General features: G+C 35.8%; 4 protein-coding genes across 4 annotated transcripts in view; 2 read left to right on the top strand and 2 right to left on the bottom strand.

Moving 5' to 3' along the window:
• The first annotated feature begins 318 nt into the window (after positions 1-318).
• Positions 319-3,806, top strand: LOC144446917 (alpha-tocopherol transfer protein-like). Its single transcript, XM_078136763.1, has 4 exons — positions 319-694; positions 1,772-1,965; positions 2,354-2,464; positions 3,549-3,806. The coding sequence occupies exons 1-4, from the start codon at positions 319-321 to the stop codon at positions 3,804-3,806; spliced, it is 939 nt and encodes a 312-aa protein (XP_077992889.1).
• Positions 3,807-4,224: 418 nt separating this feature from the next.
• LOC144446740 (pseudouridylate synthase TRUB1-like) lies at positions 4,225-8,911 on the bottom strand. Its single transcript, XM_078136565.1, has 7 exons — positions 8,665-8,911; positions 7,934-8,079; positions 6,922-7,003; positions 6,327-6,399; positions 5,165-5,304; positions 4,941-4,997; positions 4,225-4,466 (listed from the first exon to the last, which is right to left on the bottom strand). Exons 1-7 carry the CDS (start codon positions 8,780-8,782, stop codon positions 4,312-4,314), a joined length of 771 nt encoding a protein of 256 aa, XP_077992691.1. The 5' UTR covers positions 8,783-8,911; the 3' UTR covers positions 4,225-4,311.
• Positions 8,912-9,241: 330 nt separating this feature from the next.
• Positions 9,242-12,641, top strand: LOC144446943 (small integral membrane protein 19-like). The gene is made up of 3 exons (XM_078136787.1): positions 9,242-9,388; positions 10,143-10,279; positions 12,039-12,641. The coding sequence occupies exons 1-3, from the start codon at positions 9,246-9,248 to the stop codon at positions 12,116-12,118; spliced, it is 360 nt and encodes a 119-aa protein (XP_077992913.1). The 5' UTR covers positions 9,242-9,245; the 3' UTR covers positions 12,119-12,641.
• A 4,494-nt stretch (positions 12,642-17,135) lies between these two features.
• Positions 17,136-17,500, bottom strand: part of LOC144446918 (uncharacterized) — a 5,642-nt gene continuing 5,277 nt past the window's right edge. The window contains exon 7 of the mRNA XM_078136764.1: positions 17,136-17,259. Within this exon, the coding sequence (XP_077992890.1) occupies positions 17,136-17,259 (124 nt within the window). The remainder of the gene's footprint in view (positions 17,260-17,500) is intronic.

The following is a 17,500-nucleotide window of genomic DNA, read 5'->3' on the forward strand; positions in this document are numbered from 1 at the left end:
TAAACAATTTTTTCCTTTGGAAAATGGACAATCTAAAATAAAATGTATCTCGTCATCTACTAGATTTAAATTACATCTTTTACAAAACCTTAAATCAACAGGAACTCTTTGGGGATCTCCTTCTACCTAATTCTATTTCTAAAGTATGGTCACTTAAACATAAATTTTGATAATAATTTCCGTAAACTAAAATCCCTGATATAAATGTAGGGTCTATTTTTAAAGGGTGGCTATGACTGTATCAAACAGAGAGAGTTAACAGTAACCTTCAACGCGCTGTATGTTGCTTTGTTTCCTATTGTTTCATCTATAGTCAAAATGTCGGAAAAAGCGAACCAACCTTACAAGTGTACGTTGAGTGAAGCGAACTTAAAGAAAGCTAAAGAAGAGTTGAACGAGGATCCAGAAACTAGACAACTAAAAATAGACGAGCTACGCGCCTTGTTCAAAACCAGACCAGATATCAAATTTCGTCCAGATGCTGCGTTTTTACTACGATTTCTGAGAAATAAAAAATTCAACGTGGATAAGGCCTTCAAAATGTTGGTTCATTATTACCAAGTTCGTAAAGACTACACCGAAATGTTTGCTGACTACAAACCATCTTCCGTTAAGAATCTCTATACTCGACGAAATTCGATGATTTGTTCAGAAAAAGACAAAGAAGGGAGAACTATTCTTGTCACAAAAGTTGGTAAGGTTCATTGAAGAGATATTCTAAGATTGGATCAGTTTCACCATCAGTTGATGACGGACAGTCAAGCTAGGCTTCAATATAGACGATGACATACACACTGCAGTATAGCAGGATTTGACAGACGATGACATACACACTGCAGTATAGCAGGATTTGACAGACGATGACAGACACACTGCAGTATAGCTGGCTTTGACAGACGATGACAGACACACTGCAGTATAGCTGGCTTTGACAGACGATGACAGACACACAGCTGTATAGCTGGCTTTGACAGACGATGACAGACACACTGCAGTATAGCTGGCTTTGACAGACGATGACAGACACACTGCAGTATAGCTGGCTTTGACAGACGATGACAGACACACAGCTGTATAGCTGGCTTTGACAGACGATGACAGACACACTGCAGTATAGCTGGCTTTGACAGACGATGACAGACACTGCAGTATAGCTGGCTTTGACGGACGATGACAGATAAACAACTTTATATCTAGCTACAACGGGCAATCACTGGACAGATGATAACGGACAAATAGCTCTATACCTGGCTACAATGGACGTGGCGGACAACCTTGCTACAATGGACGGTGACGGACACACAGCATACTAGTCTAGTAGTATCTGGACTGGACTACGTGGACAATACAGTACACGACAACGGACAAATAAATCCGTGTCAGGCAATAATTGATGATGGACGACAGAATCTGTGTACATCTTTTATATCTTACAACGGGAAATGACCAACAGCTCGGTATGTGACTTTGACGGCCGATGACTGACAAACATCTTTGTATCTGGCTCCAATGGACAATGACAGACAAACAAACAACTTTATATCTTGTTACAACAAACAATCACGGGCAAACAACTTATACCTTGCTAGCTTCAATGGACACAGACAGACAGACAGACAGACAGACAGACAGACAGACAGACAGATAGATAGACATCCTTACATTTAGCTTTGGCAGATGATGACAATATCTGGCTACACTGATTCAGGATAAGGGAAGTGATCTTAACCTAATTGACAGACAAACTGTATACTGTTATATGTACCAATAGGTGACTGGGATCCTGAAGAGATTGATTTGTTTGATCTGGTCAAAGCTCAGCTGATGTCACTGGAAGTTTTAATAGCCGAGGAAGACCTGCAAGTCAACGGAATGGTGTTCGTCATCGATTATGCCGGTCTGAATAAAAAGCACATCAAATACATGGGTCCTATGGCCATGAAGAAACTAAACGATGTCTACTTGGTAAGATACAAGATAATAAATAGTAAAAACACATAAAATACCTCTCTCTCTCGGAAGCCAGAACACATTTTCCCGCTGATGTATGAAAAATAATAACGTGAGATGTGCGCGAGTATTGTTGAAGCAACTAAACGATGAAACGATCATGAAGATTCACATTTGCATGGTCGCTGATTCCCATGAGGCACTGCGTGTCCATGAGAAAGGCAACACTGAAGGTTGACTTTGGAACAAGTTTGAACTCCGCTTTTCTCAGTAATCGCGTGTAATGTAAGTGATGTAAAGACTCTGTAAAATGAAATGACCTCCAGAAGCCAAAGTTTACAAAAATGCAGTTATTTCCTTGGGTCTGTTCTCTTTTTAAAAAGACACGTGTTTCTCTCCCCAGAATGCAATGCCAATCAGAATGAAGGCTATACATTACGTCAGACAACCAGACCTGTTTGAAACCCTCTTCGCTTTTATAAGACCCTTGCTGACAGAGAAGCTAAAGAAACGGGTTAGTGTTATCCATATGCATGTGGTGATAAGAATGGGCGTATATTTTGCATACAATATGACTTGTGGTATTAAACGTTATTTTTGAGAAACATGTCTAGTCACTCTTAATGAGATGAAAGATTTTATTTGAAATAGAATATTTTTTTCCTTTTATTAGCATAATTTTGCTACCAAATTGAGACAAATATCTGGTTACTCATTGAGTATTGTAAGAGTCTAAGAGTGGGGGGGGGAGCAATGTAAGTGATGTTACAGGGATGTGAGGCCCTTTAGTGTGTATAAACTCAGTTGTTGTTTGGTGGTAGAACGCTAGGTCCAGATTTTCAGGGATTGATAAATAATGGGATCATTAGTCCAATACTCTATCTCTGTTCAAATAGTAGTTTTTTCCCCCTGTGTTACTAAAAGGCCGCTTACAAGTGGACGAAAAGATCAACCGTTGTGGGCGCTCTTTTTGTCAATTTCCACAGGAATGGATGACACAATACCATAGGTTTTCCCGAGTCACACACGAGAGCGCTGAGTGAATTCACTCAACCATTGAAAAAGCGTAATACGCCGAGACATGCAGTACTTCAGGGCGCTCAGTTCTACAGAGCACGGGCACAGAGTGCAGACAACGATGTGTTATCGGTATTGTTTGGTCGTTTTCTTTCTTTCAATTTCGAACATTGAGTGTTATATTGTAAGACGGATTCTGGTTGGCTTCTCGTAAGTACGAGATTGGGTTCGGGAAAACCTATGGTATTGTGTCTGTGTCATATGTAACAGCACTCACAAAATAACAAACGATAGTAAATGTAACAGCCAAAAAGAAATCGCGAAGTGTACACTACATCGAATTTTAATCAGATTGGGGAGACCCCTTCCCAATACGTTTATTGTATCCCTGACATTGGGTTTAAAATGGGATAATTTTTACCTTAAATTGGTCTGATGTAGGGTTCACTTATAATAATCCATTTTCCTTCTTTGCAATTTGCTGGTGTTAAAGTGTAGTTTTTTGTGTGTAAATTTTTTAGAGAAATGTCTTCATCTGATATATCACAAAAACACTAAAAAGCATTTCTCTTTCCTTATAGTTACACTTTCATGGTCAAGAGTATGGTAGCCTACACAAACACGTTCCGTCTGCACTTTTGCCCACTGAGCTAGGGGGTCAGTTACCAGACTACGACAACACAGACTGGGTGAACCAAACGCTAGCAGCTGAGGAGGACTTCATCTACAACGAACAGTTCGGATTCCTGAAATCGGACGAAATCTTAGGGAAAGAGAAATCTACAACTGATCCAACTACCGGATTAACGGGAACTTTTAAGAAACTTGACGTCAATTAAACTATGGCTGTATCATGGATATACTCCTGAAAAGACGGTCAGGGGATAGCTACAACTCCTTGGAACATCATAAAGCTTAAAGCATGCATATCTGGGATTATATTTTCAGTTAGAATGGTGCTACATCATGAAGCCGTTTATAATTCCACATCAGTATGCAACAAATAAAACATTCCATAGCTTTCATTTGAAATTACTGTAATGTAGAAAAAAGTGGATTGATTTAATCAGCTCTTTGGTGTACCAATTTATCCAGGTACATTCTGATAGTCATTTTCAATATTATAATGTATAGGCTTAATAATTCTATGTTATGGAATTTGTTGCCATGACGATTTTAAATTCATAACTTGTGATGCATTACGAGTGAATATGCATTTTCATTCTTTTATTTCTTCAATAAAATTCATCATGCCAAGCAAATAGTCTGACCAATGATCGTCTTTCTCAAATGAAATTTATAAAAGCAAATATACATCTATTTTCAAGGTGTTGTGATCTTCGGCTACCTGTCAACAATACTCATGTTATGCCATTGTTCTAGCGACTGTTTGATATTCTGTAAAGTCCATTCATCTTCTGGCAGTGCATGTTTGGACAAAATGAAAGGTCCTTGCTGTGTTCTCACTAACGATGACATATAGGCACAGCTGTTCAGTGCTGTGAAAGAAGAGAAAATCAGACAGGATTTAGGAACTAATATAAATATTTCACTACCTTTGAAATTGTTACCTTGTGATATTAATAGTATGCCTAAAAATTTAATGCTATGGTGGTTACAAATTCTATCATTTTACTGGATGGTATCATTTACAAATTTGGCACAATTATGTATGTATGTATGTATGTATGTATGTATGTATGTATGTATGTATGTATGTATGTATGTATGTACATGTATGTATGTATGTATGTATGTATGTATGTACGTACATACGTACGTACGTATGTATGTACATATGTTTGTGCATGCACGTATGGGGTGGGGTGTGGGAATGGTTGTGTGTGCATGAGTGTGTGTTTGTGCATGTACATAAATCAATGTTGGTGTGAGTACATGTGTACCTGTATGCATGTGCATAATATTATCAATGTTTAATACACTAAACCAAGAACATAATAGTTCTACTTCACCTTTGCCAATATCATGCATTAGACTTCTAATATAAACACCTCCGCCACAATGCACATCTGAAACATTAAAAGAAAAAAATTACCTCAGTCAAAAAATTTTATGTTATATTTCCCCTTTAAAATATTTTTTGTGACTTTGTCCTTAACACAGGCCACTTTGAAATATGTTTTGTCACGGTATGTAAAATGTTTTAAAAATTAAAGATGTATGAAATTAGCCTTACCAAGTGTAAATTGTGGTGGATCAAACCCAATACATTGTATACTATGGATGTGTACTGGTCTGGCAGGTTTAGCTTTCACTGGTAGTCCTCGACTAGCTAAACGAGACATCATCTGACCATCAACCTTCAAAGCAGAATAACTGAAACATAGCAAGAAATCCATGCAACCTGTTACAGTGCTTCCGCAATCAAAGTATGAATGACAAACTACTGCAACATATTGATACATTACCAAAATGGGTCTGTGACTTAAATTTGTAGAGAATTAAATAGTTTCAGATCAAAAATGTGCCACAATTGTGCACTTCATTTACTGATTATCATAACAAATCTGGTGCCTCTTACATACAGTTACTAAGGTTTGTTGTTGTCTATCCATCACTCTGTACATCTAGCCATGATAATATCTACCAATAGACGGGATATATTTTGCAACAATGAATATTGCGTGCCCGTTCGGTGACATTATCAAAGTAAACTGTTATTCAACTTTATCACTGTGTTGTGACTACCATAGCTAAATCTATGTCCCAATGCATCAAGGCAAGTTCAGTAATGTATCAATATGTTACAGTACTTCATCGTTCATACTTCGATTGGAAGCGCTGTAAGTATGTAAACTGCTCTGTCCCTACTTGATAAAAATGTTAGTGCAAATACATGACTTGATGGATAACATCTAGGTGGCCATATGAAATACAGTGTGGGTATTGTCACTCCTTATTCTCAACCTAGAGTAACAAGGCCCAGTACAATATGTCCCTGTATATCATCTGTATATCCTCAACTCCCTGGGAAGCATACACACCATTGCAGACTCTATAAGCATATAGGATTAAAGCATTCAAATTGCAACCTCTATCCAACCAATTCCCCCACAGCTGGGTTGACTGGGGCACAGCCATGGTTTAAATCTTGCATCAGAACTTTAGCCGTTTGGGAACAAATGGCAGTGACGTGGATCAATTTTGTCACTTATAGATTCTAAGCTGAACACTCTCACGATGCAACCATCATGATTCCACAAAAGTCCACTCCATCACAAATTGACTCTGAGGCATACAGAAAGTGATTGAATTCACAATTAAGCAGATTGAAATAGTTCTTTCATGTCCACATTTTAAAGCAAATCCAATCAAATGTACCAAGTGCCCATACTTACATTGGAGGAACCTGCATTATATTACCAACAAACAATTTCAACACATCCTCTAGTTTGTCCTGTGTAACATGATCTACAATAAAGAGGAAGAAAATATCTGAATTCATTGTTCGCTAATGAAATCTATGTAATATACAGTATTTGCTGGATCTAAGCAATCAAAGTGAAATGTATACAATAGAGTTCACTTGACTCTTGTAGATGTAATCACAGTGATGACTTATCTCTACTAACAGTTACCACACGACTTATCTTCAGTGATACACTTACCAAATGACTAACCTAGTGACATACTTACCACATGACTTATCTTCAGTGATACACTTACCAAATGACTAACCTAGTGACATACTTACCACATGACTTATCTTCAGTGATACACTTACCAAATCATATAAAATGACTAACCTAGTGACATACTTACCAAATGACTAACCTAGTGATACACTTACCAAATGACTAACCTAGTGACATACTTACCAAATGACTAACCTAGTGATACACTTACCAAATGACTAACCTAGTAACATGCTTACCAAATGACTTATCTTCATTGGTACACTTACCAAATTTGCTAATCTAGTGACATACTTACCAAATGATCCATCTTCAGTGACCTGCCCATAACTATCATATGTCTCTGTAGCTATACCAAGGCATCCACATCCCAAGTACCTCTGAAGAAATCATGAAATTTTCATTATGAGCGACAAAGATTGCATTGAGGTTTTTGTTGTTCTTGTGCTATTTTTTATGATCATGACAAAATCATAGTGTACACATCTGACACAGGTAGTATAGAATCGAAAAATCAATGAATTGTAAGAAAGTAATTGCACTAGAAAAATACTAACTACAACTATATCACATTGAACTGGTAATATTTATTGAACAGTCAAATATAGTCATTTTGGAAAGGTAAACTTGAAATGATTGTGACATTAAAGTGGCCATATGGATGAGGATTGGGTATTTATTTTGGATTTTAAATTTATAAAACAATGTTATTATGGCTTCCTACTTGAAAAAATCAATGTCATACAACATACATTGTATTCCAAGTCCTTGTTTGTAGTTTAATGAATTGGGGTTGTCTGTGGCCGAGTGGTCAGCTCGTATGCCTCTTGGTTGGAGCCCACCAAGTGTCGGCTGGGTTTTGGTTAAGTTTATCACACTGTACGTAAGAAGAGTGTCGTTCAGTTTGACTCTACCGTACAATGCAGGTTTTCCCTGGGTACTCCAGTATCCTCCAGCACTAACACTGAACCAAAGGAACCTATATACATGTGTAAATGGGACTAGCTCCTGTTGGTTACCTGATAAATGAAGTAAAAAATCGGAATTGCAAAAGCATAATAAATGTGTAAAATGTTTTTAATATTGTACATGCAATAACATACATTTTTACACATTTTTTACTTTTTGCAATGTATTAATGTTGTTTCACATTGATTTTTTCAAGTAGGAAGTCATGATAAAATTGTTTTATAAATTAAAAATCCAAAATAAATACCCAATCCTCATCCATATGGCCACTTTAAGATCCATCTAAAACAGACTTTTTGGAAGATTATTAAACATTGTAAGTATTCCATGGTAAACCTTACCTTATTTCCTTTCAAGTACGTTGTCAGTTGTTTGGTTCCATTTCCAATTCCAATCACCAATACCCCGGATGCATGTTTGTCAAGTGTACCGCCATGACCTATCTTGAATTTTGACTTTGGGCCTGACTGGAATCTTTCTCCACTTTCTATCAAGAAACAGCAAAAAATATGAACAAGTAGTTTCACTTTCTATTACCTTTTCCATAACTATCACTTCTTCAGTGAACACTTTGATATCATCAATTATTAAAGGTAACTATACCATGCATAAGCCGAAAATATGGAATATATACTCTGGTAGTTCTACGTCACTGGTTCTGCTATGTTCAAAGTAGGATCGAGTCAAAATGTTCAAAAATTACAATTGCTTTCCCCGATTTTTCTTTGATATTACTGGCCGCACTGGTTAAAATGAAGTGCTATCTATCTGTCTAGCTGCAATAATTGTAGCGTCTTGTTGCGGATTTGTGGTGTTTTTCGTCTGTTTTGGTGACTTTTTAAGTTTTTGTGTTTAACCCGCACCTAACGGTTAAACACAAAAACTTAAAAAGTCACCAAAACAGACGAAAAACACCAAGACGCTACAATTATTGCAGCTATCTATCTGTCATGATGACCATATACTGCTTCTGACAAAACCTGAAACTTGAAACATCACAGGAACTTTCTTGATATATTCAACCTCATGAATTCACTAAAACACTTATCATATCACAAGAAATATGACAAACCTTTGAATAAATTTGATTTTAATTTCCTGATAACGTGTGCCGATGTGATCCCTGTTGGTTTTCTCACTGCAAAAAGGCCATTCAGTTTAAGTAACTGAGACTCCACAACAGAGGCCATGGGGACAGCTAATCCACTCTTGTTGCACACACACAAAGGCTGGCGAATTTGTTAGTCGAAATACAAGGCTGAAATTGCTTTTTCAAATGACGGACATCGCATCGTTACATGTGCAGTTTGATCCCTCATCAACGACAACACAGCTGGTATAACGCTGCGCATGATGGGGACTCCCGACCCAACCAGTTTAAGAACAGGGGTGGACACCTGCCAGCCCATTCGATGTACACGTGTATTATGATGTTTAGTAGTCATACAGCTTTGATTTCTGAAGTAGTCAATATGATATCATAAAAATGCTGTCAGTTTAGTGGCATTTGTACCTTGAGGAATTGATCTGCCAGGAGTACTGAGAAACGTCTGGTTTGGTAGAGCGGGTGAATGCTCCGAAATGACACCTTCTAAATTGTGAAGTGCGACCTCAACGGGAAAACACCCTTGGTCTTGTACACACAAAAAGAAGATGGCTGACCTAGACGATCGAGAGTTTGCGGAGAAATTTGGTCATTTACCACCGGAACATGTTGAACTTATGTGGCATGATGCAACCAACATATACCTAGTTGTTATTATACTTAGTATAGTGATTATTGTATATTTTAAAAGGTGAGTAACTCTGTGAATGGGATTTACACGTCATCAATGCTCAAATACTTCCGGTGTTTTCCACCGCAGGTGCTCCTCCAAACTTAGTTCAACTTCTAGTTCTAATACGCTAGCTGCAATGTTTTATTTTTGTTTTGGAACTTTTTATCGTTCCGGGGTTTGCACTCAAAGTTAGTTTTGAGTGCAAGTCCCGGAACGATAAAAAGCTCAAAACAAAACCTTAACTGACAATACAAAATATACATGTATGATTGCAGCTACATAGCCAGGCTAGTATTTACAGCTAAAATGGTGTTGGTTTGGTGTTTCACTCATGCAACATGGCATTTATTATACCACACACCCTCAGAAAACATACCATATGGTTGCTGTGTTATTGGTTTCTTCTCATCAGACGTGCAGCCATTACAAATTGGAAGAACAAGTTTATAGTGTCTTGTCAAGTTAATGTCAGTTTGAGTATCCACTATTTCTTGCAAGACTTCACACTTTTTGCGATTTTATTTTTTTTTTCACAAATTCATTAAACAGAGTTTAGGGTCGGCATGCAGAACTAGGTGGAGTCAGGTAACCGGAACCACAGAATTTTTTTTTATTAGGCCACAGTAGAGTACATGGATAATACAAATGTTGTAATGGTAGATAACTCTTTATTATAACAGAGCTGCATTCTCTACCATATTACAGTGTCTACATATAACTTGTCACTGTTTATGTCTCTCCATTGACTTCATGTATTCATTTTTGTTTTCAGAAATAAGAGGAAAATAATGAGATATCTTCCAGTTAATATGTTTAGAAGACGAGATGATTTATATGCCGATACCACAGAACAAGATGAAGAATTAAAAAGAGTTCGACTTCGACAACAACTAGACATGTACTATCAATGTGAGTAAATATAGACTTGATGTTTATCTTGTTTATTTATTTATTTATTTATTAAACTTCGACAATAAGTCAGGGGAAAAAGTCGCACAGGTGGCAAGCACCTATATAAGAGCAACCCTCCACATACAACAAATGGATAAACAAACAAGAACATATTAAAAACAGTAAATACAATATATAAAAAAATATACACTAACGAATAACATACGAGAACAGAATTAAGAAATACGACACTTGGCACAATGACATCGATTGACCCATGTGCAAGTATTAAAAGACAAAAAACTACTTTCCAAAAGATTTCTATAAAATATACGGAGATCGTTTTTATATGAGTTGACACTTACTGCAAACGGCAAGTCCGATTTGACTGGGCAAGCGTTCCATGTATAAAATATTCTGTTAAAAAATGACTGTCGGAATGCTTCACTGCGAAATTGTGGCATTTTCAGTAAGCTATCATCGTCTGATTTGAAATGTACATATTTATCAATATTAAGATCGTAATCGTTATTTATACATTTCCAAAAGAATACGCAATCAGACATCGCTCTTCTGCAGCTAAGAGGAAGGAGGTTTAAGGAAACAAGACGATCTTTATAATCAACCCCTTTACATTGATTGTAACCAAGAATGTATTGGTAGCCTGTTTACATCCTGATCTGGGATTTTGATTTGCTGTTGCACTATTATGCATGAACAGCAAATGCTTAAGAGTGTGGTTGAACATTATATGCTCAATCTGATTGGTTTGAAAAAAATGCACTCAAACTGATTGGTCACAATGGGGAGTGATAACGTCCATCAGCCTAGTTGACTATATTCAAATTAAGTCATTATGTAAATGTACCTTCATTGAGATGAGCACAAAAGTGACTTAATTTACATATGATGTCATCGTAATATTATGTAAATATACTACATGTACAAATATACATGTTGTCATTGGGGCATGGCCAAATTAATTGGTTGTTTTTGATAGCATTACAATATTGGTTCATGAGACATTGAAGTGAAATCACTTTTCGCGCTGTAAACTAGACTGTAAGATACATTGTGTTGTTACGCCCTCAGTGGCCAGAGGTTTTGATCGACGTGTGAGGGCGCCCCATTATGGTGTACTTTACAGACTAAAATGTAAACAGGCTATTTCGATGTAATGCACCTGAATTCAATAGGTTATCTCTCAGGATAACAGAGTGATTGAATTCTCTTTACCTGAAATAGAATATTACCAGCTAGGTACATCATACAAATAAAACTTATACATTTTCTCGGTTGACACCATGATTTCTACTCCGCCTACATCACATAGGCTCACAGGAAAATCAGTCAGTGATTTTGCTAAGGGTGATAAATAGGTAAAATCTACCCGGGTTCCCATGTCATTTTACCTGGGTTCCCAAAACAAAATTTCAATACTAGTAAACTCTATGGGGAATTATTGCCAGCATTACCCTTTTCCCCCATTCTATTCTGTTATCGGGGTTCCCAACCTTAGCAAAAACATTGTCAGTTGGCATTCTTGTGCTATTTTGACCCTCTAACTTGATGTAAAATATTATAACTAGTATTTGAGGGTTGTATGGGAAATATATGACAATGTTTTGAATGTGAATTTTTTAATGACTACATGTTTGTATATATGGTGAATGTTATAGACTCGCTTTTATTTTATAACTTTTTGTATTTTGACACACACAAAAAAGAAATTACTTTCTTGTAAGACTAAAACCATTTTCATATTTATTAATTTCAGCTAGGAAATATGAACAGAGTAAGACTAGAGAAGATGGAAAGACTAACAGTGATAACAGTGTTGCAGTGAATATGATGTGAGGATATGGGACAATCATAGCAGACTGCATGACTATGAACCAAGTGTGGGGTTTACTATGCTATACTAGACTACTTATCTGTGGACTAAGTGAGAAGTTACACAGAACAATTAGGTGGATGGAACTCACTGCGGCGTTTCCGTAAATATAATATGAACTTAGACAAAGATACCTGACAATGGACTCAATGAGGAGTTTACATAAATCAATGGGGTACATTGGACTCACTGTAGCTTTGAGCAAATCGTACCATACACAACCATCAACTGGAATCGATAGTCGTTGGAAAATATTGATCACATTTTAAACTTCTTTGACTATCACAGTTCTTGTGGCATGCAAAATTGGACATCGTCTTTTCCTGTTTGCAATATTAGGATTACATATCTATTGACCTTGTGAGGGCGCTGTGATCATGTGATGTAGTATATCTTGGTTGGTTTTTATCCATCCTTTTGTCCTCTATATTTATCCAGTCTTTAGGAGTGCTCGTGAATAATCACATTCCAGCGTTCTTTATACATTTGGCAATAAAGTATCTGAATCTGAATATAGGACACTCACACCCGGCCTAACTTAGTATCATGTCTCTGAACTGACTGTAACTGTTCAAGTGGCCATATGGATGAGAATTTGGTATTTATTTTGGATTTTTATGTGATAAAACAGTTTCACTAAGTTTTTCTACTTGAAAAAATAATTTGAAATAACATATACCAAGTCCATGTTCATAACTCAATACATTGCAAAAAGATGCAAAAAGTGCAAAAAGTTTGTTATTGTACGTACAATAACAAACATTTTACACATTGTTTAATGTTTTTGCTGTTTATTGAGTTGTGAACATAGACTTGGTATATGTTATTTCACATTATTTTTTCAAGTAGAAAAACTTAGTGAAGCTGTTTTATCAAATAAAAATCCAAAATAAATACCAAATTCTCATCCATATGGCCACTTTCATGTTTACTGGTTAACCCTAACAATGTTACACTGATTCAATTACATGAAATTCTGTTACATGGGCACTCTTTGGAAATTACTGAGCATATTTTTTGTATGATTAATTTGACAATATGAACTATTCTGCTAAAAAAAAGAAAAAGTTTGTCAATACCTATCAACAGGACACATAATGTTGATATACTGTGTATAAAATAATGCACATGGAAAGGATTTATTTTTTATTTAAATTTACGTTTTAAATTGGGTGAGAGGAAAAGATAACTTTCACACTATGGTTTTGACATGTTGGGTGAGTTAAGGTGTACTAAACAAGGAAAGTCAGACTTCATTTTATACAGGAATTATAACTTTGCTGCATTGTGATGGACTTCGGTCCATACTGGTCTACTCTCAGAATCTTTAGAACTGTGTGGTTATATCATTATCGGTTATTTGGCATCAAGAATGATGCAGATTACATCAGGTATATCCAAACAACTCAACAAAGCTGCCGTTATTTTTCTACAGTTTGATTTGTCTATACTAACCTGTAGTCATGATGGTTGAATGGTTAGAGTGGCCGGCTTGGAATCTGCAGGTTTGAGCCTCATCACTACCCATTTGTTTCTGAATGGCTAGAATCCTTGGGCAAGATTTGAGCCATTATTGTGACCCAGTCAACCCAGCTGTATAATTGGGGACCTGGTAGGATAGAGGTTGTGATATGAATGCTGTGATCCTATGCGTTTATAGAGGTTGCACTTGGACTGTACATGTAGTATGCTCCCCAGGGAGTTGAGGAAGTATAAAGGGCAATTGTGTCGCTATTCCTCTGTGCCAGGGGTAATAATTGTGAATGTCTGGAGCTCTCAGGAGAACAGGCGCATTATAAATACATTTTATTATATTATTATTATTATTTTTATATAAATATGATGCAACATATCACTGATATTCTGTCTAACATCATCACAAATTGTCATTTTAAAGTGGCCATATGGATGAGGATTGGGTATTTATTTTGGATTTTAATTCATAAAATAAGCTTCCTACTTGAAAATCAATGTGAAACAGCACATGCCAAGTTCATGTTTGTAACTCAATAAATCACCAAAGATTATTAAATGTGTAAAATCTTTGTTATTGTATGTATAATAACAAACTTTTTATACATTTTTTTTTAGCTTTTTGCAATGAGTTGGGTTACAAACACAGACTTTGTCAATGTTGTTTCACATTGATTTTTCAAGCCATAAAAAAATTGTTTTATAAATTAAAAATCCAAAATAAATACCCAATCCTCATCCACATATGGCCACTTTAATAACTGTATGGTTTCATGATGATATTACAAATATGATGGATAAGCAAAAGTCGTTGTACTGCATAACATGACAGAACCCCATGAGATGTGAGTGCAAGTGTGGCATACTCAGGGTATTTGTACGAGTGCTTGCAATATTCTCTGTGGTATACTTCCCTGAGTGAAAGTACAGCAGAAAACACTGCAAGCCTGAGTGCAAATACCCCTGATATGAGTATGTGTACATACCCACACTGGCACTCACATGTCATGGGGTTCTGTTATTATTACATTATAAACATGTATTCATCTGAAACAGCAAATTTCCATGAAAATCGTTCTGTACGATCGCACAGTTTTGTGTGCAAGGAACAATGGTGTCCTAATTTGCATATTATTTGCATGAAGGTATATTTTCTGTGTATGTGCACGCACTGTTGCAAGTAATCACTGACTCATATGTAATAATGCAATGCGTACTTCAGTTTAACATATTGGTAGCTACCATGGGCAGTGAGGAGGATGGGTACATTTATGATTATCAAGTACATTATCAAATACAACCCTTAACACTAAAGTAATGCATTTTCTGTATATACCACAATCATTATAGTATCCACATCATGTGTAAAAGTATAGTTTTCATTTGCTACTTGACCATATTAGAAAGGCCATATACTTGGCTTGTATTAAATAAACCAATTGAAACAGTATACTTTTACACTCGATATGAATGCTATAAACGAGTGTAGCACATATAGAAAGTGCTTTACTTCAATGTTACTAGTTGTAAACGTTCATGTCATGCATCCCATTGCAATCTAGGAGTTTCGATATTCAACATGAACCAAAAATAATTGATCATGGAGAATAAAGAAGTTTTCCACAGTCTTTGAGTTGATGAATGCAAAAGATACATTCAAATTTACAAAGGACCTCAACAAGTAAGGCAGACCTTTGGAAACATGAATATATATTTTATACGAAAAGTATACCTGCTTTGTTTTTTATTTCTGGAAAAAATTTTGATGGTCCTTACGTTGTTAATATCATGTGACTGATGAACAACCAAACTCTAAACTATTATGGAATTGAATGTGAATGGGTTGAAAAAAGGTTGTCATGGTAACTTTCTTTAGTTTTCCAATGTGTAAATGTAACAATGTTATTATATGGTCACATTGAATTAAAATTACATTTGAATTACTATAAAATGTTGTGTTTTGTGTCTAACTATTTGTAACTCTATTTAACTAACACAAAATATCAGCACTGTTTGTATGTTTACATTCCCATCCCACTGTATCTATCTTTGTACTACATTCCTTTCAATCCTTCATGGTGTCTTGTCCTGTCTTACTCCCTCTATGAGGCATATATGGCCAGTTTGTCCTTGTATCACCACTCTAAATATATTCAGCCATCCATCCGTGTGCTTAATGTGTGTTTGTCTAATTTTGTGTGTGTGTGTGTGTATGTATGTATGTGTCTCTGTCTCTGTGTATGTATGTATGCATGTATGTGTGCGTGCGTGCGTGTGTGTGTATGTGTGTGTATGTATGTATGTATGTATGTATGTATGTATGTGTGTGTGTGTGCGTGCGTGCGTGCGTGTGTATGTGTGTGTATGTATGTATGTATGTATGTATGTATGTATGTATGTATGTATGTATGTATGTATGCACATTTATTTATGTACATTTGTAAGAACAACTACGTATGTAGAAATGATATAATTATAAGCCATAAGAAACAAATAGTTTTTATATAAAGATATTTTAATTGCTTTGCAAACAATATTTCTGGTGCAATAGTCATAGAAGTGTATTGAATCTCTATTCAATTTCCATATCTCTTTTAGCAACTTTTTAAAAATGGTTTTATATGTACATATAGAAAGATAGATTGATTGATTTAACATGTGATAAATCAACGTAACATATTACATGGGTTTAGATAAACTTAAGGCAACATTCTCACACAGGGTTACAAAAATGTCTTTCAAAAGAAGAAATTTCAAACCAAAATGAGAAGTGCTATTGTCCAACAATCACTCCCAAATATTAAGGTATATGATAATATGTTTGTTATGTATTACCTAATCAGTGGATGGCCTGTTTCTTTTTCTAATGTTTCTGCTTTATGCATACTTCCATTTGAAAAATAATATTCAATATCACATCTCTAGATGTAGGGTATGGCTTACACAAATAGCTCACATATGTGGCCAGGGACACTATTTTGACCAAAAGAACTATAAATATTACACATAAATTGTCTAATTCATATTTTTTTTTAAATGTTGAAATAATGTTAACTCTCACAGTCTTGGAAACATTGGATGGTAATGGTATTTTTAAGTTTGACTTTTCATCATTCTGTTCAAGTTATTTTTACAACATTTTCTGCCCAACGCTAGAAGTTTTACAAAATGGCTGCCCAACGCTCGAAGTTTAACAAAATGGCAATATTCATCATGTTTAACATTGGAAAGTTGAACTTCAAGTTCGCAGTTCATTGTTCTGTTTGGGTTATTTTTTTTATTCCATTTTCTGTCTTTGATGAGAGCAAAATGGAAATTTCGCCATTTTCCATATTCAGCTACTCACATTTCCACGAAACGCTGGTACTTGAAGTTGGCAGTTCGTAGGGATATTACTCTTGTAATATCTTTTTCACTATGGTGTAGTTTTTGAGAAGTGCAGACAAAGCTTAAGCTGCGAGATTCTCGGTCTTGAGTCCCCTGACTGCAAAGACGTCGATGTAAAAACTAGCTCCGTACCAGTAAGACGAAGAGAGCGTGACCGATGAAAAACTCGTACCACAGTCTACAAAACAATATCATTCCAAAACAAAGAACCCAACAGCAAAGATAATAAACCACTACTTGAAACCTGTAAAAAAAATCAGATTAATATATAATACAATAGAAGCAAAGCTATTTTGAGTTTGTCGTTCACGTTGGTACCCAGAGGAGGTAGTGTATTGTATCACGTTAAACTTTTAAACGACCAGAAATTTAGCTTTTTACATACAGAGAATGTCTCAATCAAAAAGATGGTGTATTCTTGATGTATTTAACTGACGCATGTTTATGAATTTTGGAAATATAATGAAACATGCGACTTATTACTT

Source organism: Glandiceps talaboti, chromosome 15 (assembly GCF_964340395.1).
Source record: "Glandiceps talaboti chromosome 15, keGlaTala1.1, whole genome shotgun sequence".
NCBI lineage: Eukaryota > Metazoa > Hemichordata > Enteropneusta > Spengelidae > Glandiceps > Glandiceps talaboti.